The 23,915-nt window shown below is 35.2% G+C and overlaps 3 protein-coding genes and 2 long non-coding RNA genes across 5 annotated transcripts; 4 read left to right on the plus strand and 1 right to left on the minus strand.

The window, feature by feature from the left end:
• Positions 1-664: 664 nt before the first annotated feature.
• Positions 665-4,065, plus strand: LOC132622661 (uncharacterized). Its single transcript, XR_009575963.1, has 3 exons — positions 665-1,100; positions 2,280-2,351; positions 3,850-4,065. It is a non-coding gene; the product is annotated as an uncharacterized LOC132622661 (long non-coding RNA).
• Positions 2,419-6,923, minus strand: LOC132622660 (sodium/calcium exchanger NCL-like). Its single transcript, XM_060337310.1, has 9 exons — positions 6,225-6,923; positions 5,320-5,517; positions 5,033-5,214; positions 4,629-4,774; positions 4,283-4,541; positions 4,060-4,211; positions 3,638-3,896; positions 3,236-3,541; positions 2,419-2,837 (listed from the first exon to the last, which is right to left on the minus strand). The coding sequence occupies exons 1-9, from the start codon at positions 6,598-6,600 to the stop codon at positions 2,589-2,591; spliced, it is 2,127 nt and encodes a 708-aa protein (XP_060193293.1). The 5' UTR covers positions 6,601-6,923; the 3' UTR covers positions 2,419-2,588.
• Positions 6,924-15,608: 8,685 nt separating this feature from the next.
• LOC132624547 (vicilin-like seed storage protein At2g18540) lies at positions 15,609-16,121 on the plus strand. The gene has a single exon (XM_060339311.1). The coding sequence runs from the start codon at positions 15,609-15,611 to the stop codon at positions 16,119-16,121; it is 513 nt and encodes a 170-aa protein (XP_060195294.1).
• Positions 16,122-16,165: 44 nt separating this feature from the next.
• On the plus strand, positions 16,166-19,156 carry LOC132624548 (uncharacterized). Its single transcript, XM_060339312.1, has 6 exons — positions 16,166-16,223; positions 17,130-17,249; positions 17,356-17,958; positions 18,057-18,155; positions 18,242-18,408; positions 18,599-19,156. Exons 1-6 carry the CDS (start codon positions 16,166-16,168, stop codon positions 19,154-19,156), a joined length of 1,605 nt encoding a protein of 534 aa, XP_060195295.1.
• Positions 19,157-20,072: 916 nt separating this feature from the next.
• On the plus strand, positions 20,073-22,719 carry LOC132623234 (uncharacterized). Its single transcript, XR_009576160.1, has 3 exons — positions 20,073-20,468; positions 21,255-21,305; positions 22,239-22,719. It is a non-coding gene; the product is annotated as an uncharacterized LOC132623234 (long non-coding RNA).
• Positions 22,720-23,915: the final 1,196 nt, after the last annotated feature.

The raw sequence follows: 23,915 nt of genomic DNA on the forward strand, positions 1-23,915 counted from the left end.
GTTTTTAAAAGTTCGTTGCGCCTTAAATGGCACGTGCAAATAGACTACTATAATACTTTCTTCATATTCTCTAGTGATAGGCCTCAAATTACAAGTTGCAATGTCTTCTTGCCCAGCTAACAGAGCGATAGATCAAGATAATATAGTAAAGAAGAGTTTGTAAATTACAGGATTTCTTATATGAATACAAATATTGCGATATTTTCCGTTCATTATTTGTTGTTCAAATGTCTTGTATTCAGGATTATTAGTTGGAAATTCTATAGGTGCTGCATAGTTGCATCAAGTGTCTATGAGATGTTTGATTAAGTCTAACAAGAAGCAAACCCCTTATTTTGTGTTGTTAAGACATATGGTGTCTTGTAAGAAGGCCCTCTCACTTGTTCATTTGGATATTATTGCTTTCTCATTGGGACGGTTCCTCTTGTTGGTCCCTTCTCTCTATCATCTCTCTAGCCCTAGGTCTTACTATTTTCAAACAAAATCATACACCAAAACCAAATGAGGGGTAAATTCATGGAAATGACATAACATGTCAACTTCCTATTGTTAATTCAAAAGCTTTTACAAGTCTAAATGAAAAAAGAAAAAAGATCCATTTTCCTTTTTCTTTGTGAGCTGAGAGAATGGGTTTGGGTTTGGGTTCAGGGGCGGATCTACGTATATCCCAGGGTGTTCATCCGAACCCCCTCAGTCAAAAAATTACACTGTTTATATAAGGCCAAATTTTTATTTTATGTGTATATATTTAATATTGAACCCCCTCAAAACAAATGAAAGGCGCAGCTCAGTGGCGTAGGGGGTTCAGAGTTGCCCGTTACACGCGGGTTCGAACCCCAGCAGCCGCGCTTGCAATATTTTCCTGAACATTTTATTTCAGCTGTTTCATTAAACAAAACGACGTAGTTTAGTAACGTTATATTACTTAAAATAAATGGACAAAACGATAAATATTGAACAAACCAAATGTTTTCTTTCTCTTCTCTTCTGTCACCTCACCTAACACCTTTCTTTTTTTTTTTTTTTTTTTTGCTCAGTTTTTTTTTGCTGATTTGTTTGCCTCCGCCACTGCTCTCTGGTCTCCGTTCATGGCTTCTTCGGTAAGTTCTTAGATCCCTCCTTTCTCCATTTTTTTTATCTTTTCTAAAATTCTATATATTTGCTTCATGACAAGTGAGGGATGACTCAGTGGTTAAGCACCTCCACCCACGACCGGTAGGTCCTGGGTTCGAGTCACACTGGAGGGGAAGTGTAGAAACACTATAAATCCTCCAAAAATGGGAGGGGAAAAAAATATATTTGCTTTATTGCGAGAATAAAATACTGGGTATGTTGTTGTTGTTATTTTGTATATTTGCTATAAATTTTAGCTCGATTGCTTCAAATTTGTCCGGAGTGACTAAGAATTGGTCAGTTGCAAAATTTTCTCTCTTGCTTTTTAGATTATACACATGGAATCTTGGAGATATGATAGTCAACTTTCAGATGCAATTTTTCAGTTGTAATTTTAATATAAATGAATATATCTCAGTGTTCTCACTAATCGCAGCAAAAAGACAAATTAGGACATAAATTAACTTACAAATACCTTTTCTTAACTTCAAATATTTTTTTTTATAACTTAAATCAAAGATGCTCAAACGCCTACTAAAGCTTCTCACTTCCTCCTCAAGTTGGTCAGTATTAAGTAGTACTTCATATTTTGGAGTCTCCACATTATCAGTACTTTTGTCTCTCAATATATATATGATTGCTAATAAAAGAAAGTTAGTCCATAATATGCATTTAGTATGAGCAGATAATCAAATCTATCACGTCCACCCTCCAAATCTTATTAAAGACTGTCTCATATTTTTTGTATTTGGAGATATGATAGTTGAAAATGTCTTGTTGTGTTTAAATTACTTATTTTAGGAAGAGCAATTTATTCTAGGAAGAAGGAACTAAATGAGTAAAATTGTCTACAGAATTGTTTATTTCTTTCAAGTTGCCTTTCTTAATGGAAACTTCTTACTTTATTAGCTTTTGCTTAGTTTATTACCTATATTGTGGGATTTTATTGTGATATTTTTCTTCATCATGAGCGGAGGTGCCTTCACCCAGCTTCGAGGTTTATGTACGCCTCAAGCAGGCCTTTGACAACACTATTCTTGCTTCGAGCATGATTTTTAGTATTGTCTGTGCAAGAGTGATGCTTGATTTATTATATAGGAATTAGTTCCTATGTGTAGTTCTACTTTGATTTCTAACAATTTGCTACATTGATGACATTGTCTCAGATATAGAAGCTCTCCCGAACCATTTACGGAGGAAGTATGCCTTACTGCGTGATTTAGATAAAAGTCTGCAAGGTATTACTTATATTCCAAATTTTATATATTATTGGACTATTAAGGTTCTCTCATGCAAGTTAGTTGCTTTTTGACTTTCTATTGCTATGTGCTTCGTTAAGCATACTTTATGTATTTAAGTTATTGCTGATCCGACCCGCTCATTTACCAACACAAGCGTGCTTATTTTATTTTTTGAACCCCCTGAACTGAAATCCTGCCTCCGCCACTGTTTGGGTTAGGGTATTATGATTATCATTAGGCCCAACCAAATACACGTTCAGGAAGGTAAAACAGCACCACTGAGAAAGGATATAGAGAAAATGCTACGAGACAAGTCCAAAGTGGATATGTGGTGCGGAAAAATGCAAGAAGGCCAATTACAGAGCAAACCACCAAAACTATTAGCACTTCAGCTGAATAATTCCATCTTAGGTCCTTTATACACACTATTACCAAAAGTGCTGCCATGCCCATAATGTTGTTCATGATCACTCCTCCATATATCTGTCAGTAACAACCAGACATTTAGAACAATCAAACTTCAATTTTTATTTTATTTTAGGAGGGTTGTAAAATTACTTTAAAGTTCAACACATTTATTCTTTTAACAGGTACTCACTCCATCCCAATTTATGTAAAGGTATTTGATTGGGTACGGAATTTAAGAGAAAAAAAAAAAATTTGAAATTTATGATCTAAAATAAGTCATAGAAATTTCAGTGACTATAAATCATTTCATTAAGGATAAATGAGAAGTTTGAAGTTAAATTGTTACTAAATATAAAAAGATGTCATTCTTTTTTATAGTAATTAAAAAAGAAAGTGTGTCACATAAATTGGGACAGGAAGCAGATGTTTGAACTGATCATTGAGTGTGTGTGAGAGTGAGAGAGAGAGTTAACCTCTGAGAATGTCAAAGAAGCAGTTTTTGAACTCTTCTGACTTGCTGGAAATATTGCTGCAATTGCCATTCTTGCATTTAGAGCAAGAGGTACCATTACAAAAGGGATCAGGAAAGAAGGCATCCCCATATCATCTGATAAATCATTAGTACTAATCATTAGAGGTTTTGCAGACAATGTCAGTATTGCAATTCCCAACAAAACTTGAAGCACAGATTTGTTAAATGCCCATGTGAACAACTTATCGTTGATTCCTCCATCTTTTTCCTCCTCATAAACTATTTTTTCAACTTCCTTCCACTTAATCTACAAAACAAAGCCACACATATAGTGCTGAGATTTGTCAACTGTAATAAGCATTTGTGTTTAAATATTTGAAGAGGTTAGTATTAGCTATTTTACCCTGTCATATTCATCAATGGCCCTTTTTTTGTCGGGGCATTCAGTGGCATTAATGGCTTCATTGAGCCATTTTGTCATCCCATGGACAAATTCATGTTCGTCGATCATGTCATTACCATCTCTATCAAAGTCCCTCAACACTTTCTTAACAGAGTCATCACGATTGATTTCTTCTCCAAAGTTTACTGAACCTATTAGCTTTTCTAATTCAGGTTTTGTTATGACGTTATTCCCATCAAAGGCATACTGATGGAAGATCCTGCCACAATGTAACCAAAGACGATCAGAAATAGAAAGGTTTAAACCTTTTATTCTTTGGATTGACTTATATATGTTGATAGTATAAAGAATTCTTACACTATCACTCTATCAGTATAATTTAACATGATGTATTATTAAATTAATAAGAGTAACATACTTACTCTTTAATACGTTCAACATTGGGGCTTCCATCATCTTTGACAAGGTGTTCAGGTTCTAATGCTTGAGTTTGAACATGCTTCAAAATTCTTGCCATTATACGCTCAATTTCAGCAATTTCATCCTTTTGCTTCTTAGTATGTTTCTTAAGAACCTGTTGAATTCAACAAGTATTTGAATTGCTCAATATGAATTGGGACCAAATTTAAGTAAGAGTTCACTTGCCTTGCGTAAAGTTTTCCTAGAATTTGACTCATCACTTTGAGCTATCTGCTTTGCTTCTTCGATCCATCTTTTGCATCCATCAACAAACTCTTCCTCCTGGATTTTTTTATCGTTGTTTTGGTCAAAAGAATTCAATATCTTAGAAATAGCATAATCTTTGTCCATCTGAACCTTCCCTGATTCCATTTCAAGTATAAGATTCTCCAATTCAGCAAGTGTTAGGCATTTGTTAGCATCTCTATCAGTCTCATGGAATAATCTGAAAACCAAAAAGGTTACTATTTAGTCTTATTCGCTTCATTCCTAAGAGACTATCTTTTGTTCTCAGACTAAGATGTAACATTACCTTTTAAGGACGTCAATATCAGGATCCCCTTGTTCATTAATGAGTTTCCCTTTTGCATGTCTCTGTACATGATGCAGAAATCCTGCTAGCAAATTCTCATATTTGGAGTATTCTAAACTTCTCATTTGCATCCAAGGGTTCAAAATCTGATGAATAAATTCAGAAACTAAGAAGCGGTACACAAATCCATGGCATTCAACTAGGAACAATCATGAGTACAAAATTTGTTCAATACGACATAGGTGGATCCAACATTATGCAATAGGTGTGACCTTCCCTCCAACTCAAACCATATATATAGTGTGTGGTAAAAGAAATAAAACTAGATATACATAGTAACTAACACCAAATCTAAACCTGCGTACAAAACATTCTTTGTGTTGTAAATTGGAAATTTTAGTTACCTGATAAAGGAAGTATGAGAGCAAAAGCATGAGTGATACTATAAGTGTGATGAAAATCAGAATACGCCTTCCAAAGAATGAGTTGAAAGCAGTGACTGGCTGAACTAGTACAAATGGGATCAAGGAAATGAGCATGATTCTAGCAGTGTAACGGGTTTTCTCGTCAATTGTAACGCTTCTATCTGTAACGTATACAGATATTTCAGCATAGTATTCAATAAAATATACAGTACTATATGAATAAAAATATCAGCAACTTAAATTCAAGAATGTGAAAGGATGAATACCACTCAAGCCCTTCAATCTTTTGAAAGGTGAAGATTCGGCAGGTTGGAGAGCTGGTTTTTTGGTCATATCTTTAGTGCCATATATCAAACATATTCCCCACATTAAAGTAAGATTGAAGACTGTGGCTCCAACTGTAGTGCTAATTCCAGAAGAGATTTGATTCTGAGCTTTCTCTTTACTCACTGAAACTCCAGATGCTACAAAGAAAGTAACATTAAAATCAGTCTATTTTGTTCATGTTGCATTCTATTTCCATCTTACGTTCACTGTGTCTACCACGTAAAAACGATTCTCCAACTGATGATTTTTCAGTTTCGGACGTGAAGGTTTTGCTTTTTCTTAACCCTCTTTTTTAGCATTGGATTACTCAGAGGAAGCCGCCCTAATGACATGGCCTAACAGATGACTCTTAGTTATCTTGCAAATTAACAACTCAATTATGTTGATTCACTGGCCATTTGTCCTTAGACTGAGTTAATGGTCAACGACGTAAAAGCTTTTCCTGTCTTTGAAGGGGAGGGAACAAACGAATTTTGTGTGGAATACCTCTGTGTCTTAATTGATAGCTGTTTTGAATACTTATTCTGATAGGAAATAAGATAAATAAATAATTTTATAATGAATGACTATTCATCTATTGTATTTTCATGCAAATAGGCGGCGAGAGAAGTACTATGTCAAAGTTTATTCATGAGAAAGCAAGCTAAACTCTATGCTAAGCTTGATACTATAGGGCCTGTCAAACTAGACCACTAAGTCAAAAGTAATATTGGGTAACCCCAACATCCTGCCTTGTGCCCTTGCTATTAGTTATAGCTTTTGTCACGAGAGTAAGCCCTTAATCTTAACAAGCTAATAGTCCAGGTTTATTAATATCTTAAGCAGTTAAGTTATTAGGACTAACCAATGACCATGACAATCCTGGGCAATGTCTTCAAGATTGGTAAAATAGTGGCGCCAAAAGTGCCAGGGCCAAGAATATTGAAGAGAGTATTGCTTCCTCTTGAGACAAGTCCTTCCCCTATAATCAGCAAGTACTGGTATGCTCCTATCAAGAAAATGTAGCCACTGATGCTGTTTGCACATGGAAAAAAACCATACACCTGCTCACATATTTTGCCAGAAGAATGTGCATATTCATGATTGCTAATAAGTGGATGAATTCTATCTGAGATATTCAATAATTGGTTATTATTGGAAGAATTTAGGGTTAGAACCCTGCCCTGCGCCTGTCCAAGTAGAAAAATAAATGTGATAAAGCATTGTGAAAGGCTTGACATCAGTACCAAATACAAGTTATAAATCTACTATACGAGTTTTGGGGATATAATAAATCAATTCCACACTAAGACAAGGGTACTTTTCCTTTTATAGGTGAAACTTTGCAATGATGATAAAGTTTTTCCAAAAAGACAAAGGGTACTTTTAATAGTGAAAGTGCTGCACAAAAGATTACGGTATTTTTTATATGGACGGTCTTGCGCGCACACAAGGGTGCTTTTAATAGTGAAAATTCTGCACAAAAGATTTCCTTTTAGTGAGAGTTTTGTAATAGCTAGATATCAATAAAGAAAGAATTCTCCCTTGTTTTTAGTTGATCAGGAAATAGGTTCTTTAATCCTTATTTAACAAGCTTGTCATTTTGAATCAGGCATCTATATGATTGAGTGTCTTATTCTGATGTTTGATAAAGCATGTGTCAATATCCAATGGCATTGGCTTATGGAATCCTATTCTTCAACTCTTGGAATTTAAACACCATAAAATGAAGTTTGAAGAGACTTAAGATAATTTTCAATTAGATACTAGAAACCAGATTTTTTTTTTTTTTTTTTTTTTTTTGTAAATTGTAGAATTTGTTCGATTAATCTTTTCTTTTGCATGTCGAGGAATCCTAATCGTCACAGTTGTGCAAGTTTAATCTACACAACTCGATGTGACTGTTGATTGTTGCAGGGTGTAAATTTCATTCAACTAATCATATTACGTACACATTATTTTTCAGTTATTTAGTTTGACAAAAAATTGCTAGGAAACAAGTTACTCTAAAAGATTTTATAATTAGCACCACTTAATAAAGAAAATTTTAGGAGAGCTCAAAGCTTCAAGTTTGGTGAGCCAACAGAAAATGGAGATAAATCCTCTTATTTCACCTATCATCACTATTTAGTTTTTCACGTCATCATCAGTACTACTATAGTAACTTAGAAATATCTAAGAATAAATACTACTCTGTTGAAATCCAGATAATTTTTTGGGATTGCTAGCTGGAGATGCCATACCTTATGCATATAGCTACGGAAGAAAAGCTTTTTACTTTTTCTGCTGTTAAATTTAAAATATCTTATAGTATATGTGCTCACTGATACCACTAAGCTATAAACCTGTCTTTCTTTAGATTCTTTTTGAAAAACATACTTAATGGGGAAGGAGCAAAAGTCGGACTTTACTCTCAACACTAAATGCTGGTTAGTGATGTTACCATCGGAATTGGAGTTTGCAGCACTCCTACAGAAAAAAGTCAAACTAGTGAGTGTATTTGTCTTTTTATTAATGTACTAGTAAATTTCACTGTGCGAAATTGTTTTATCTTACAAATATAAAAATTATAACGGAAAAGGATCAAATATACCCCAGTACTATTAAAAAAGGGTCAAATATATCCCTCGTTATACTTTGGGTCCAATTATACCCTTACACTTTGAGTACAAATATACCCCTCCACTGTTAACGTTGACTAAAATGGGACCTAATCCCGCATGACATTAATATTTTAATGAAAATAGTACCATATGACACGCCGCATCACTAAACAAATCCAATTTTACTCCCACCCCCCTCCTTCCATATCATCTTTCACCATTAGCACCACTGCTACACCAGCATCATGCCCACCACTGATTTATCCGGTACAGCAATATTATTAACTACGAAAACGGAAAGCTTCAAGTCACAAAGCACTTGGTTAACACAGAGAAACAAATCAACCACGTCTTCATCAATTAGAAGGGGAAAAAGCAAAAATATCAGTGAACAGAAAGCTAGACAAACTAAATAATTCCTATTGAAATCACCAAAGAAGTAAAATGGACAGCAATCAAAAGGGAATTTTTAAGAACAAGCAATAAAGTCTACTTTTTTTTTTTTTTTTTGAATTCAAGAACTCTATACAATGACTAATATGGATGAAATAATTAAGAGGATATATCTTGAAATACCAAATCACGTGGAAAAGAACAGATTCTTAAAATAAGAAACAGGAACATTGATGGTTCTAGCAAGACACCTATCATGATGATGACCAAAAAGAAGAAAAAACAGAGGGAAATGGTGGGAAAAAGAAGAAATGTTGAAGAATATATTCAAATTTAACAAAATCTATAACTTGGGTATTGAAGATTGAAGGATTTTAGAGATGGGTTTTGAATCTTTTCGTGAGAATTTTGGTTTGGAAATTCGATTTGGGGGTTTTGGGTTTTCAAAAGTTGAATCTTCTTATTGAAACCACCAAATAAAGTAAGGTGGTGGGCATAATGGTGGTGTAGCAGTGGTGCTTATGGTAAAGATGACATGGAAGGGAAGGGGGGTGTAAAATTGGTTTTGTTCAGTGAAGTGGCATGTCACATGGTATTCATGTCATTAAAATATTAATGATATGTGGGATTGGGTTTCACCTTTGTCAACTTTAACGGTGGAGGAATATATTTATGCTCAAAGTATAACAGTAGGAGTATATTTGAATCCAAAGTATAAGGAGGAGTATATTTGACCCTTTTTCGATAATACATGGGTATATTTGGCCCTTTTCCAAAATTATAAATACAGTATACCCCAACCAAAAAAAAAAAAAAAAAACACTTTGTTATCATAGATGAGTAAAATGAAGATATAGATGTACATGCATGCAGCTTAAAAGCATTTAATTTGTTCCTACCAAAGAAAAGAGAATGAAATATAATATCTAAATTTTATGTAATTTTTTTTATCTAATTAAGAATACTTTGAGGAGTATAGAGAGACGAAAAGGTAAAATTAAAGTTAAGAATTGCAAATATCACCGCACAACTACTAATTACTATACAAATTAAAATATTAAAATTATTATTAATTGTAAAATTGAGAAGATAAAATTTTATATAAATGAACTTAAAAATTTTCTTTACCGACGAAAGATTTCTATAGACAATAAAATTGGAGTTGAAATTTTAAAGCACACCAGCAATAGTCTTTTCTTTTGTTTTCATATCCGGTGTCCTGTATCCGCAGTAGACCCTGATTATATTTGGATTCGTGCTACGCAGTGGCAGACCTAGGATTTTTACCAAGTGGGTTCAATATATAAGAAATATATAAATAACATTGTATATACATATATATTTTTTAAAAATAGATTATGGGAAAGTGCTCCCTACTAAGGATTTTGCCATACTCAGGACTCGAAACCGTTGTTAAGGGAGGAGTGCACATCCTTAATACCAGCAATAGTCACACCAGCAGGAAGCTTTTCTAGATCCTCAATGCGGGGATAAGGGTCGAACTATCAAAGAGGTTCACAAATCAAGATATCTTGAAATGTTTTTATTCTTGTCATAATTCAAATACCTGTAATTATTGATCACAAATATAGTTCACGAAATACATTAAAAGAAATCATGTCCAAACAGAGATTTGCAAACAAATTAAAATTCTACTGGATACGATAAGAAAAGAGAATTAGAACACACTTAAGTAAGTAAAAAATTGAATTATCTAACGCTTCCTCTCTCATATCTACTGGAACTAAATCTCATCTCATACCAAAAAATAAGACAATTTAATGGTTTGATTTTTTTTCTCCTCAATCAACTAAATCTTTCTAGGCCATATATAATTAACAGTATTGACACAATTTCTCAAAAACTGAGACCAAACCTTCTAATACTATGAAATACTGACAATAATAATCAACTAAGTTCTGACCAATTTGGCATAAGAAAATGAAATTATATGGATCAAGATGGGTAACAAAAAGTGAGAGAAGAAACAAACAATTCAATAAGATAAGGACGTACAATTTTGCAAACTTCTATGTAATATTGCAACTCACTCTACTGACGCCCTTTGGTTCTCTTGCTTCGTCATTTTATTTGTACCACTTTCTGGCTCCACATCAATATTTCTTATATGTATGAATCTGCACTGATCTAATGCTTAGCAGTGGAAAACCATTCATCTGGTAAGATGAGGAGCTATTTTGTAACTGAAAATTTATGCCACATTCTTGAATCGAAAAAGGGAATTAGAATGGAAGTGTAACTGAAAATTTAGATCGAAAAGATTTCAACAATACCCCTTTTAATTTCAATTCAATTGTCGTAACAAATGAATAACCGGTTACAAACATGTAGGTGGTTTTGAAAAAATTAGCAAGGTTTAAAAGGAAGGAATTAATTAGTAGTAATAATTACAGAAGATAATTAAGGTAATAATGAGAGAAACGAATACGTATTGTCTGCCTTTTTCTACAGATATTTTAACACAGAAAATTAGGAAAGAATGTCAAAAAAATGAGAAAAATAATAATTATGAATCCTGGCTTTAGAGGGGTGCCAAGTCAGCATTATTTATCCCTGCTTTATATTGATGAGTAACCGGTTACCAACATGTAGATGGGTAATGGGTTTTGAAAAAATTAGCAAGGTTTAAAGGGAAGAAATTAATTAGTAGTAATAATGACGGAAGATAATTAAGGTAATAACGAAAGAAATGAATATGTATTGCCTGCCTTTTTCTATAGATTTTTTAACACAGAAAATTAGGAAAGAATATAAAAAAAATGAGAAAAAAGATAATTATGAATCCTAGCTTTAGAGGGGTGCCAACTTGGCATTATTTTTCCCTGCTTTATAGATATACTAGAGAAATTACTTGCGCTTCGCGCGATTATAGAAGAAACCAAAATGTGACTAAATAATTGATGTTTTAAATTTTGATAAAACAAAAGCAGTTAGTCGCTATACATTATATTCCAATTTAAGCACCTGAAAGTAAAAGTGAAAGTGAAAGTGACCCATATCTTCTCTAGCTTAATCTAAATGAAAGGACTCCACCACTTTATACTAAGGAGAAGAAATGATTAAAATCAAAGCTATTTATATACGTGTATACTATTTAACCCATGAATACACTACAGTAATAGATTTTAAAAAATAAAAAAATAAATTAAGATTGCACAAATTTACAAAGGATAGGTAAGGCTGAAAGAGAGATTCTACTCTATGATAAAGACTAAAAAATGGATTTAAAAAATTCTTACATGCACAACATGAGCCATTTTTTACTTAAGAGGATATATCTCTATTTCTCACAGTGACATCAACATGCTCCGGAGAAAATCTCTTACCCTATACAATGAAGCTACAAATATATATTCGCTCCAGTATTTCAACGACATCTCATTGAATAGAGCCTCAAATGTACACTCCAACAGCACTTTCTTTGTCAACTAAAATCTGTACCATAAACAAATTTGTGATAACTCAATGCGCATCTTCAATTACGATCCTTACATTAGAATAAACATGAGCATAAGCTTCAGTGTCACCTGCAAAATTTACATGTCCTTAGTAACCATCGGCCCTCACATATTGATATGTTGTTATTACCTACTACAAGCAGGAAATCAAATCTCATTTGGGATAGAAACAGCTATAATGTAGACTATCACACATGCTTCTCATCCGATGGTGAATTTCATGAATTTCACAATTTAGTAGTCTTAAGAAAACTTGTATGCATTTGGACCAAGTTAAGGTGTTAATATTTAAGATCCAACTGCTACTTCATTAAGAAATCATAAATAAAAATATTAATTAAGTTTTAAGGTATCAAAATATGTATAACTAAAAGATTGAATCATTAAAATTACACGTGGATTAACAACATAGGTTAGCACATTGAGACTAAAATTATTTAGATATGCAGATGATGTTGATGTTGTCCAATAGTATCTAAAAGTATTAATGCCTGGTATACAGACAGTGGTTTATACTTCTCTAGCAACACCAATTTCGAAGTGTCACATAACAATGATACCAGGAAAACCTTTTACCTTTCTATGATATCCGGAAAATGAACTTCATTATGATAAGCTGAAATCTAATAAAAATAAAGAGAAGTCCTTTGTTCATAGACGAAAACTCATAGAGTACTAAATGATCATTATTCAGAGAAATTAAATGCACTAAGTGTATCCAAGATTTCCTTTTCAAGAGTAAATGCCAACTGAGGATCAGGCCCTTTATACCCTCTTTTTTACTAAATGCCTTCAACGACATTCTGATAGCTGTGAAGAAGGACGCTAAGAATATTACTATAATTAACTTAAAGTCTAAACCTTAGTACAAATAAAGATAAAACATCATCAAAATATAGAGTAAAGATAAATTGAAGCAAATTATGAATTCATAATTTTTCTTGGACGCAACAACCAAAAATTTTGGTTAGGTGAAGGAGTTTTGTACGCTGTTGCTACAGTCAATTTCACGTATGGTTAATGAATTTTACTGTAACAGTAAAGTCTACTACCGATTTTATATAAAATCTCATTTAAAGTCAATTAGGCCTTGTCCAGCGACGATTAAAGATTATTTACAATTGGTTGTGGTCATTGGAGTCTAGATGATGGCGTAAACATTATCAATATGTTCTCGAATAGTATTAAAGGCAGCTTGTTGCATTGTGTTTTCGTAATTATTTACCTGCCCGGCTTGCTGATCTTTCTTCCCTATAATAGTTACATTTAAAAACATATTTTGTAACACACAAACCAAAAAAAAACAATTCCAGCGAAGATTAAAGTTTATTTAAGATTAGGAGTTTGGTAAAATACTTGCCTGAATATCGTGTGTGGTTTTCTTATTCTGTACTGTCTTTGTGGGTGACAGACAGACCGTCCTTGAACACGCACACAAATTTAAGTAAGTGAATATTAAATTGGAATGAAAGTAGTGTAGCCTTTATCAAAAGGCTAGAGCCTCAAATCCAAATTAAACCCGGTATACAAATGGAAGAATTGTTATACCTTGCTGAATTGAATAAATATTGTGTTTTCGTTGCTGGAATTGGAGGGTGTTGAAGTTTATGCAATTTTGCAAAGTAAGCGATGGCAGACATGAGATTAGCAGACCCTAAAGAAGGAGAAGACAGAGTAATTGGCCTGATTTTCTATGCGGCTGATGAGAATTGTTAGAGTTGAAAACCTGCGAACAGATTCTCCCACCAGCGTTATGACTTGGGTTGTGGAATTCATCCGAGTTGAATAGTATTCACTGCAGTAAAATAGGAGACGGTTTTCTTCCTGTTATGGGGAAAGAGGAACAGAGGAAACCTAATAAGATGATTAAAGCAAAGCGACGTTTCGGGGCCAAAATAAAGCTTTTTTTTCTTTAAACATTTTAATAATGGAAAAAGGAAAAATTTTGAGAAAAAGGAAAAATATAATTCCTACTTTCTAGTTGCGCCACATCAGCGGGATCTTGATCTTCTGAAAATAGTCCAAATTCTATCCCATCGCAAGAGATAAGATGACCAACGTGCACTCCCCTTTCTTAGCGCAGGATCTACTTTGCTTTCTCCTCTCAACACTAACGTAATCCTAAAAGACCCTCGTGCACCGGTCAGCTGTGGATTATGGAATCTTTAACACTTTGATTTCAACAACATAAGATAAAGAAGGAACATAACAGTCTTGCATGTGAAATTGGAGATTCTTATTTGTCAATTATGATAAAGAGACTCGACTTTGACTCCAGAAAGAACAACCATCGAGAACCTGTTCAATTACCTTTCCCTTTGCTTGTCAAGATTGTCGAGATACATTTTGACTGATTGTTTTCTTCCTTTAGGCAGTAACCAGTGTAGATATAGACTGATAGGTGATCAATTAGGTCAAAATTACTTTAGTTCATAAATATATATTAAATGGTGAATACCCTTAAATTCCTGACTTCGGAACACCTACTTCACCAAACTCTTGCCTCTACTCAAAGTGGCTCTCAAGAGTCGAGCGCAGAGAATAACCAAATACAGTTGCATAAACATTTGAATACGTCATCGACACCATAAACCAAATACATCTGTATAAAATTTTGGAAATGTCAAAACAATATATCATTCCTGTAACAGCTAAAGGCTAGTTCCTACAAAAATCTCTGCTGCAAAATAAAATTTACAAAACATTTTGTGCACAAAAACATGTTTTGCAGTGATGTCAATCAGTTCCCGCCTGTAAATGAAGCAATCCACACTCTCTATACCTTTTTCCCATTCACATCAACAATTATGTTACTCTAGAACACCAACATTGCAATATTAGTTAAACATTTGAGCAATAAAGACATAAGACGACATACGCCCAAAGGTTAACTTGCTGAGTGGGCATCTTCTGTCAGATTCTTCCTCCCTTCAACAACATCCTCAAGCGACAACTACATTTAACTAAACATCATTCTAGGGGAGAATAATGCTCCAACACCACCTGCGAATATACAAGGGGAAGCAATTACCCCAAAAGGCTATGCTTCTGCACTAATTGCCCCTCCAAAATCAAAACCCACTGGAAAAAAAATGGGTGACCCGACCGTGAAAACCAAAGTCATCTCGCACAATGGTGGTCCGGCGGTGGTCTTCCAAGCTGCTGATTTCTATGGGTTTATGGCTGAAGAGTGTAAATACACTATTATAGGTAAGTTCCTTCGAACTCGACCTCAAATTGAAAGAGTAAGATCCGTTTTCGATGAAAAAATTAAGGTCAATGGAGAAGTGAGAATTGGGGCTTATGATTATTGTACTGTATTCATAGATGTATTTAATGAGGAAGACCTCCAAAGTGTATGGTTCAAACGATCTATGGAGGTTGACGAAATGGTTATGTGGTTCCAGAAATGGACACCAGATATTTCTCCTCACGAAGATTCTCCGGTGGTGCCGGTCTGGGTCCTGCTGCCCAATCTTCCATTCCATTGTCACTCATGGAATTATGTCAAACAGATTCTTAGACCTGTAGGGGTTCATCTTTCACTCGATAATGCCACTGAGCATAGGGCAAGGCCAAGCTTGGCAAAGGTTAGAGTCGGGTCGATTTAACCAAACCTCAACTAAATCAGATTTGGATTGGACTAGAAAGCCCCAACACTCCCTTAAGGGATTTTACCAAAAAATCGAATATGAAAGAGTCCCTAAATTTTGCAAACACTGTAAGATTTTGGGACACAACATAGTGCAATGCCGAGTATGGGAAAAGCTAAAAATGAAGGAAAGGGCAGCCAAAGCTAATCAACAAGAGGAAGATCGGAACCTTGACGAGGACATCTCCAACCATGAGAAATCAACTACTGATAATATTCACCAAGAAAATCATGAGGGGGACATATCTGTGGTACATGAAGAGGCTTCCAGTAGTGTTCCTATGATTGCTGAAAATAACAACATCAAGGGACAAACTGGGAAAGCTAAGGCTACAGAGGAAAAAAAAGAAACAAAAAGCAAGAAGAAAGCTGCTACTGAGGCAAAGAGAAAGGATCAGGAAAAGAAAAAGAAAAAGAACAAGAAAAGGAAAGAAGCTAGAAACTTGAAGATAAAAAATATTATTAGCTTCAAAGAACCTATGGAAAAGCAGAATGAGAAAAGAGAAATGACAACAGCCTGGCCAGAACAGAACAAACTGAAAGAAGCTTCCAAGAACAGGATAATGAGGGAATACAAGGGCACGGCCAGCCAGATGAGGAGAGCAAAGCGGAAGAAGCAAAAAAATATGAAATAAACAAGAGATCGATCTCTGGCAACAGCCTGACTAAGCAAGATAGCATGGGATATAGTTATGAGGATCGGCAACAGAACAAAGAACCAAGCAAAGAGGAAGAAAGTACACAGATGGAATGAGACATGGGAAGAAAGGATAAGTTCAAACAGGGACAACAACAACCTACTGAAGGGAAAATAACCATAATGCTAAACATTGATAAGGATAAACATAATGAAGGAGGAGACAACGGGGGGCAGAAACAAGGAGACTCTAGCTCGGAATTGGAAAGACAAGAGGACGAAACAGCCTCAAAACTCATTGAGACTTTTACATCTCACCAGTATGTATCAAAAGAGGCAATGAGCAAGTAGATGGATGAAATCACTGAAAAAGAGGGACTATCACCAAGGGGCAAAAACAAAATAAAGAAAAAGAAGCTACAAACTACCCGAGCTCACTTTGCCAGCAGAGTGAAGGATGGAAGAACAGTATCCTACCCCCAATAATTTTATTATGTTTAACGTCATAAACTGGAACATTAGGGGTGTCAAATCCAAAAAATCTTTGAAAGACTTACTAAACTTGTCAACTTGAACAAAGTTCATCTGATTACTATCCAGGAGCCTTTGGTTCAAGCTGACAAGTTGAATTTCTACAAAAGAAAACTAGGCTTCACCAATGCCATTGCTAATAAAAATGGGAAAATATGGTGCTTTTGGAATGACTCTTAGACGCTACTATTTTGTCTAACCATAAGCAACAAATCTCACTTAATATGAAATTTCTTCCTACTGACACTAGTTGTTGTTTTATAGCAGTCTATGCAAAGAATAAGGCTAGATGGAGGAAAAGACTATGAAAAAATCTCAAGGATATTAGCTCCCTGGTGAAAGGCCCATGGGCTGTCACCGGAGACTTTAATTGTATCACTGCTCCAGGGGAAAAGAAAGGGGGCACACCTCACAAAGTTAAGCACAACATTGATTTTATAGAATGTATGGATGACTGTAATATTTTTTTATGCAGGTTTTAGTGGAAACATCTACACATGGACTAATGGAAGGGAGGCAAATAAGAGGGTTTATAAGAGGCTAGATAGACTTATTATCAATGAGAATTGGGCTGAGATTATGGGGCAAACTTTAGGCTAGGAAAGGATCTAACCATAAGGCTCTCCTTATCAAGACTAGCTACTCAGATCAACCCTATATCTCCTACTTCAAATTCCTGAATTTTTGGGTTGAACAACCAGGATTTGAGGAACTCATTGAGCAAGTTTGGAATATGTGTTATCTGGGAAATGCTATGAGAGTACTCCAAGAGAAACTAAAAGATCTTTCCAGGGAACTTAGCCACTGTTCCAAAACTTCCATAGGGGATATTTATGAAAAGGTCAAATTCTATGAAAAGATTGTGGAAGACAAAGAAAACATCATGGATGCTGACCCGAGTGAGAAGAACATGCAAGATTTGAATAAGATGGCTGCTGAATACACCAGATATTTAGGGCTTCAAAGTAGCATTTTACAACAAAAGGCAAATCTTCAATGGAAAGAAGAAGAGGACTCTTGCTCTAAATATTTTTTTAGTGTTATCAAACAAAAGAGAAGAAGAAATTATATCCATAGAATCCAGGATGAAAATGGATATTGGATAGAAGATCCCAATGACATAGGAAATGCTGCTGTCCGGTTTTACAGTAATCTCTTTAGCAATGACAGTCAACAGAATGGATATGATTTTGGTGATCTTAATCAACTCCATAGTATCATCAATCATGAGGACAACGAAATGCTCACCAGAATGCCTGAAGAAGAGGAGATATTGGTAGTAATTAGAGATCTTAGCCCTGAAAGTGCCCAGGACCTGATGGTTATAATGGTTTTTTCTACTAGAAATGTTGGCATATTATTAAACAGGATGTTACTAACTTTGTTCACTCTTTCTTTGCAGGGAAGAAGCTGACTAGGTTTTACACTCATTCCTGTCTCATTTTAATCCCTAAAGTAGAGGCTCCTGATAGTTTCTCCCAAATGAGACCAATTAGCCTTAGTAATTTCTCTAATAAGATCCTTTCAAAAATAGTTGCTTCAAGGCTGAATATTTATCTCCCTAGCCTCATCTATGAAAATCAACAGGTTTCATTAGTGGTAGATTAATCACAGAGAATGTTATCCTTACTCAGGAAATTGTTCATAATATGAGCAAGAACAAGAAAAAGGAGAACATGATCATAAAGCTTGACATGGAGAAAGCCTATGACAGAGTGTCCTGGCTTTTCTATATGTGGTTCTTGAGAAAATGGGTTTTAATGATACCTTCATTATCAGAAGACTTGTTGAAAATGCATGGTATTCTGTTCTGATAAATAGAGATAGAAAGGGATTTTTTCACTCGTCTAGGGGACTCAAACAGGGAGACCCCTTATCACCTTCTCTCTTTGTAATCTCTGCTGAAATTCTGTCTAGAATGCTTAATAATCTTTTTGACAACAGGAAATCACTGGTTTCACCATGGAAGCAAAGGGACCACAAATAAACCATATTGCATACGCAGATGATGTGGTTACTTTTACCTCATGGAAGGAAAAGTCTCTGAGAAGGGTTATGAGGCAGCTGAGAAGATATGAACAGATCTCAGGACGGAAGATCAATGCAAAAAAAAAAAGCTGCTTCATCACAGCTACTCATACTGATAGGGAGATTAGGAAAAAGATTAAAAAAGTTACTGGTTTCTATCATAAAAATTTTCCTTTTACTTACTTAGGTTGCCCTATTTTTACAGGAAGGAAAAAGATATGTTATTTCACAGAGATGACCACCAAGATTTTAAAGAAAGCTGGGGCTTGGCAAGGAAATCTATTGTCATTTGGAGGGAAAGCTGTCATTATCCAACAACTCCTACAGTCACAGACTATGCACCTACTTGCTGCTATATCTCCTCCTAAATATGTTTTGACTCAAATAGAGAAATATTTACAAGATATCTTCTGGGGCGAAAAAGAGTGTTACATGTCGTGTTTTCATACGTTGGAAAGCGTGCGAGTTAAATGACATTAGGTGGTTAGAGTGATGGTACAGACAGGTTGTAAATATTAGAAGATAAACAAATCGAAGAAAATTAAATTTCGTCGAGGTTCAAAATTTATTTGAATAAAATACGGTCCAAGCTATAATATCCCGCATTTTTTTTCTGAACAAAAAAATAAAATAAAAATATTTAAATCGTCCAGCATGAGCAAATTTACCCGAGCCCGGAGAATTCGATCATATCCAAGGATGAAAATCAAGTGCTCGGTGTGTACAAGGATGAAGTCCCAAAATTATTTAGGACGAAAAAGTGTGTGACGATGATTGAAAATAATATTTTATGTGTGGCAAAGGAGGCTATGAACTATGTTATACTACATGATTATAATAATGAGTATATGTCGTGTATTAAAAATAATTACTATTTAAGTGAATTGATATCACGAAGTTAATTATGTGGATGATTATTTAACATTGGGATAAAGTGGGAGAGTAAAAAATTAATTATGGTATTAATTAAAATAATGAGACAAGTGATTGGTGGACATGATCAACGTGGCCTTGTTAATAATGCAGCAAGTGATTTGACATTCATATAAATAAGGCCCATCTTAGTCATCATCTTGGAGGCAGCAAATGAATAAGAAAAATATATATTACATTGCATGCCCATCTTAGTCATCACCTTGGAGACAACAAATGAATAAGAAAATATATATTACATTGCATGAGGCAGCATAATGGAAAAGTGTAGGTGGACAGCATGTCCACGTGACCAAGGAGTAATTGTTGCCATTACACGGATAGGACTTCTTTTTCTTGGTGTCATATTTTGGATAGGAATATATTATAATATGTATTGTATTGTGGGGACCCATAATAAATGGTGTTAATCTAATATGAGCCGTTAAAGTGGCAAAGCCCACAAATCATACCATGATCCGGTTATTGCCCCATTTGCTATAGATATAACAAAAGTCTTATTAGACCAAAAACCAAAGTACAACAACATTACCTTGGTGTTGTTCTACTGCCAGAACTCAATATCACTCTATTTCACGTTTGTTCACTTTTAAGGAGAGGATTCTCCTATTGTTTTACATATATGCTTCAACAATTTCGCACCTTGGGTAGCTACTAGCACACTCAAACGTAGAAGAGGCAACATCAGTAAGTCACGATTGTTAGATAGTAATTTATTTCTCAAAGGAAAATTTATGCATCAACAAATTTGTTCACACCAACAGAATTATATTTCTGGCAACGTTGTTATGCTTGAAGAAGAAATTGTGAAATTAGAGCAATTAAGAGTAGAAATTCCTTCGAGAAAATTAAGGTACGATTTTCTTGTTTTATGGTGTAATCGTGTTAATAGTGTTGTAATGGAGTTATTAAAATTGGCTTGGACAAAATTGGAAGTAAGAAAATGCAAAAAAAAATTGATGTTATACGAAATCGCGGGTTGAAATGGATTTAGAGAAGTTGTTGAGTTGTTAGAATTGTTGTGGGCTGTTTTTCTTGTTGTAAATATATGATATAAAGCTGAATGAATTTGGTGGAAGTTGAAAATATAGGGTGTGGCCGTGTGGTGTATGGAAGTAGAATGGAAATGGATTAATTTTGTTTAATATGTTAGTTGTGTTGTTGCGATCCTTATAATGTAAATGAAGTTGTTAAAGTGTGGATTGTTGTTGTTGGTTACGAATTTGTAAGTAGAAAATGTGTTGTGATGGTTTTGTTGCATACGTAAGAATTTTGGGTGGAATATGGAATGGTTGAATATTGGATATATGGCTTGGAATATTCTTGGCCTATGTTTGAATGATCTTAAATTGGTATATAAACATGAAAATATCAATATTGATTTGAAAGTGCAAAGTTGGATTGAAAGTTGTTGCACTATTTAGAAAAGAAGGCAATTTATGTTAGAATGCGTTTCAAATCGACTGTTGATGATTATTGGTATTGTTGTTGGTATGGTTGTTGATAATTGAGCCGAGTTAAATCTCGGGGATGTTGTATGTATAGGGGAGATGCTGCCCAAATTTCTGTAGACAAGTATTGGTTAAGATTGAACTTTTAAACCTTATGATTAATATTTGGTAAATGTGACCAAATGTAGATTTTGGACGAAACGGGATTTGAATTTGGAGAGGCGTAAGGAGCGAATAAGGTATGTAAAGCAACCTTCCTTCTTTTGGCATGCCATTAGTTTTACATAGGCTAGATTAGAGCCTTAAGGGAATTCCAAATTCGAAATCCGAGCATGATATGATCCTTATATAATTCTTGGCACTCTTATGTATGATTTGATAAGAATATGAACCATTATGTCTTCGAAATAATCGTTTTCCAAATGTTGCACAAAAAGTTTGTTTAGAGAATTCCATAACTTTTGAATGCCATATCTTGCACATAAATGCTCGGATTACCTCAATATTTTTGTAGGAGTCTATATGACATATGATATGTATGTTTTCCATAGGCGGGCCCGACTAGGGTAAATGCCCGTCCGTGGGTCCCGCGACTTTCCTTTATGTAATTCGGACGACTTTTGAAAGAATTTGGTATGATTATCATTTCGAATTTCAAGTATGGTCATTTACTTATATTTGAGTCTATGATAATGATTTTATGCATATGGTTACTCATGACTCTGCTCGTGCGTTTTGTTATATCTTTCGCCGGTTCCCGGGCCGGTTCTGTTATCGTGCGCGCTTTAATATACTCCGGAGTTATGCTGTGTTTATGGTTCACCGAGCTACTCGCAAAAGAGGGTCGAGTTCCACATATATTTGGTGTTATGCTGTGTATGGCGTTATGTTGTGATGTGATATGTGACGGGGATACGAAGATTTGAAACATTCTGGTGTTATGCTGTGTTATGGCGCCATCGACGGGCGGGCGACCATATTCTTCTGTACCCTACGCATGACTTACATATTTTTGAAAGTAAACTAATTTTGATATGTTGGATTTATACTTATGTTCTGTACTACTATTTCGTTTATGCCTCAGATTTGTTTATGTATTTTCTGCTTTGCATACTCAGTACATATTTCGTATTGACTCCCTTTCTTCGGGGGGCTGCGTTTCATGCCCGCAGGTACAGACGCACAGTTTGGTGATCCACCAGTTTAGGACACCCTCTTCTGCTGTTTGGAGTGCTCCTCTTATTCCGGAGCCTACATTTTGGTATATATACTTGTTTGATGCATATGTATATATTTGTTCAGGGGTACGGCGGGGCCCTGTTTCGCCATATGATCCGTTTGGTCTATTTAGAGGTCTGTAGACGTATTTGTGGGTGTGTGTGCCTACTTCTGTACAGATGTGTTTGTATGACCCTGTTCGTTATGGCAGCCTTGTCGGCGTGCACTTTGTATATGTTTTGGGTCGTTGCGCCATCTGTTAGCCTTGTCGGCTTTTGATACATTTAATAGCCTTGCCGGCTTTTCGATATAAGTATATGTATATGTTTGCGCTGAAATGTGTCCGATACAGTTTGACATAGTTTGAGACGACATATAGTGTTTATGGCCGTATATGCTATTTGGATGTGATCAGATATGGATAGGTATGTCAGGGTGCCCAAGTAGGGCGCCAGTCACGGCCTACGGGGTTGGGTCGTGACAAAGAGGGTAAGAAGAAACATCATTGGGCAGCCTGGAAATATCTTTGTTATCCAATGGATGAATGTGGTGCTGGTTTCAAGAGCCTAGTTGATATTCAGACATCCTTCGCTATAAAAAGGTGGTGAAGACTTAGAACAGAAGACAAACTTGTGGACTAAGTTCATGAATGCTAAATATTGTAAAAGAGTTAACTTGGTAGTAAGAAAGTGGACATCAGGACAATCACAGATCTGGAAGGAACTCATGCTGATCAAGCAAGACTCAGAACCTCACATGCTGTGGCAAATTAATAAAGGGAATGTTTTGTTTTGGTGGGATAATTGGACTAGTCTTGGCCCATTATCCATGTACGTTAACAGAGACATTTGTTGTTGGAAATACTCAAGTTAAGGAGCTTATCATAGAGAACATATGGAACAACGAGAGATTGTAGAAGATGGTACCTCAAAATCTGCATCAATATATTAATCAGATCCAGATATTTGATAGAGGTAAGCCTGATCAATGTTTTTGGATTTTAACTCATGATGGTTCTTTTAGTTGTGCTATAGCCAGGGAAACAACTAGATACAAGAAAGAAAAGAATGACACCTTCAATGCAGTTTGGCATAAACACCTGCCTTTTAAGATTTCTTTTTTTAACTGGAGAATTTTCTCTAAGAGACTTCCTCTCGATAATAACACTGTGAAATAAAAGAAAGGCAACACCAGCACTGGATCACAACAAAATCAGCAGGAGCCTAACTGCACTTGCTGCCCCATCCTTTGCCAAGAAAATGCCGACCACCTTTTTGTGGAAAGTGTTAGTGCCAAACAGATTTGGAATTTCCTGGAAAACTCTTTTGGAATCCCTCATCATGATTATAGGCACCTGAAGGAACTGATGTGGAGCTGGTGGAGTATCCAAACCGATAATCAGGCACTCAAACTTATTTACAAGCTTATCCCTCCTCTTACCTGCTGGGAGATGTGGAAGAAAAGATGCAAAATCAGGTTTGAAAAGGTCAAAACTTCTTTCACTAGAGTGATATATGAGATTAGATTTAATCTTAAGATTGCTCTAAGTAAAGAATTTAGCTTTGTCCCTCTGGAGGCGGGCTGGAGGGAACTATGCATTCTAGTGGATGGATATAAACCCAAATTGCAAT

Source organism: Lycium barbarum, chromosome 12 (genome assembly GCF_019175385.1).
Source record: "Lycium barbarum isolate Lr01 chromosome 12, ASM1917538v2, whole genome shotgun sequence".
Classification (NCBI taxonomy): domain Eukaryota; kingdom Viridiplantae; phylum Streptophyta; class Magnoliopsida; order Solanales; family Solanaceae; genus Lycium; species Lycium barbarum.

What these genes read in the sequence shown, in the direction of transcription:
- LOC132622660 (XM_060337310.1), bottom strand. Translation starts at nt 6,600, where the DNA reads ATGTCAAGCCTTTCACAATGCTTTATCACATTTATTTTTCTACTTGGA. An exon ending in CAGGATTGTCATGGTCATTG is followed by an intron (nt 5,518 to 6,224) that starts GTTAGTCCTAAT and finishes CTTTCTTTGTAG; the next exon opens with CATCTGGAGTTTCAGTGAGT. An exon ending in GATATTGACGTCCTTAAAAG is followed by an intron (nt 4,542 to 4,628) that starts GTAATGTTACAT and finishes TTTGGTTTTCAG; the next exon opens with ATTATTCCATGAGACTGATA.
- LOC132624547 (XM_060339311.1), top strand. Translation starts at nt 15,609, where the DNA reads ATGAAGGAAAGGGCAGCCAAAGCTAATCAACAAGAGGAAGATCGGAAC.
- LOC132624548 (XM_060339312.1), top strand. Translation starts at nt 16,166, where the DNA reads ATGGGATATAGTTATGAGGATCGGCAACAGAACAAAGAACCAAGCAAA. An exon ending in ACCAAGCAAAGAGGAAGAAA is followed by an intron (nt 16,224 to 17,129) that starts GTACACAGATGG and finishes TTTTTTATGCAG; the next exon opens with GTTTTAGTGGAAACATCTAC. An exon ending in TGTGGTTCTTGAGAAAATGG is followed by an intron (nt 18,409 to 18,598) that starts GTTTTAATGATA and finishes TTTTGACAACAG; the next exon opens with GAAATCACTGGTTTCACCAT.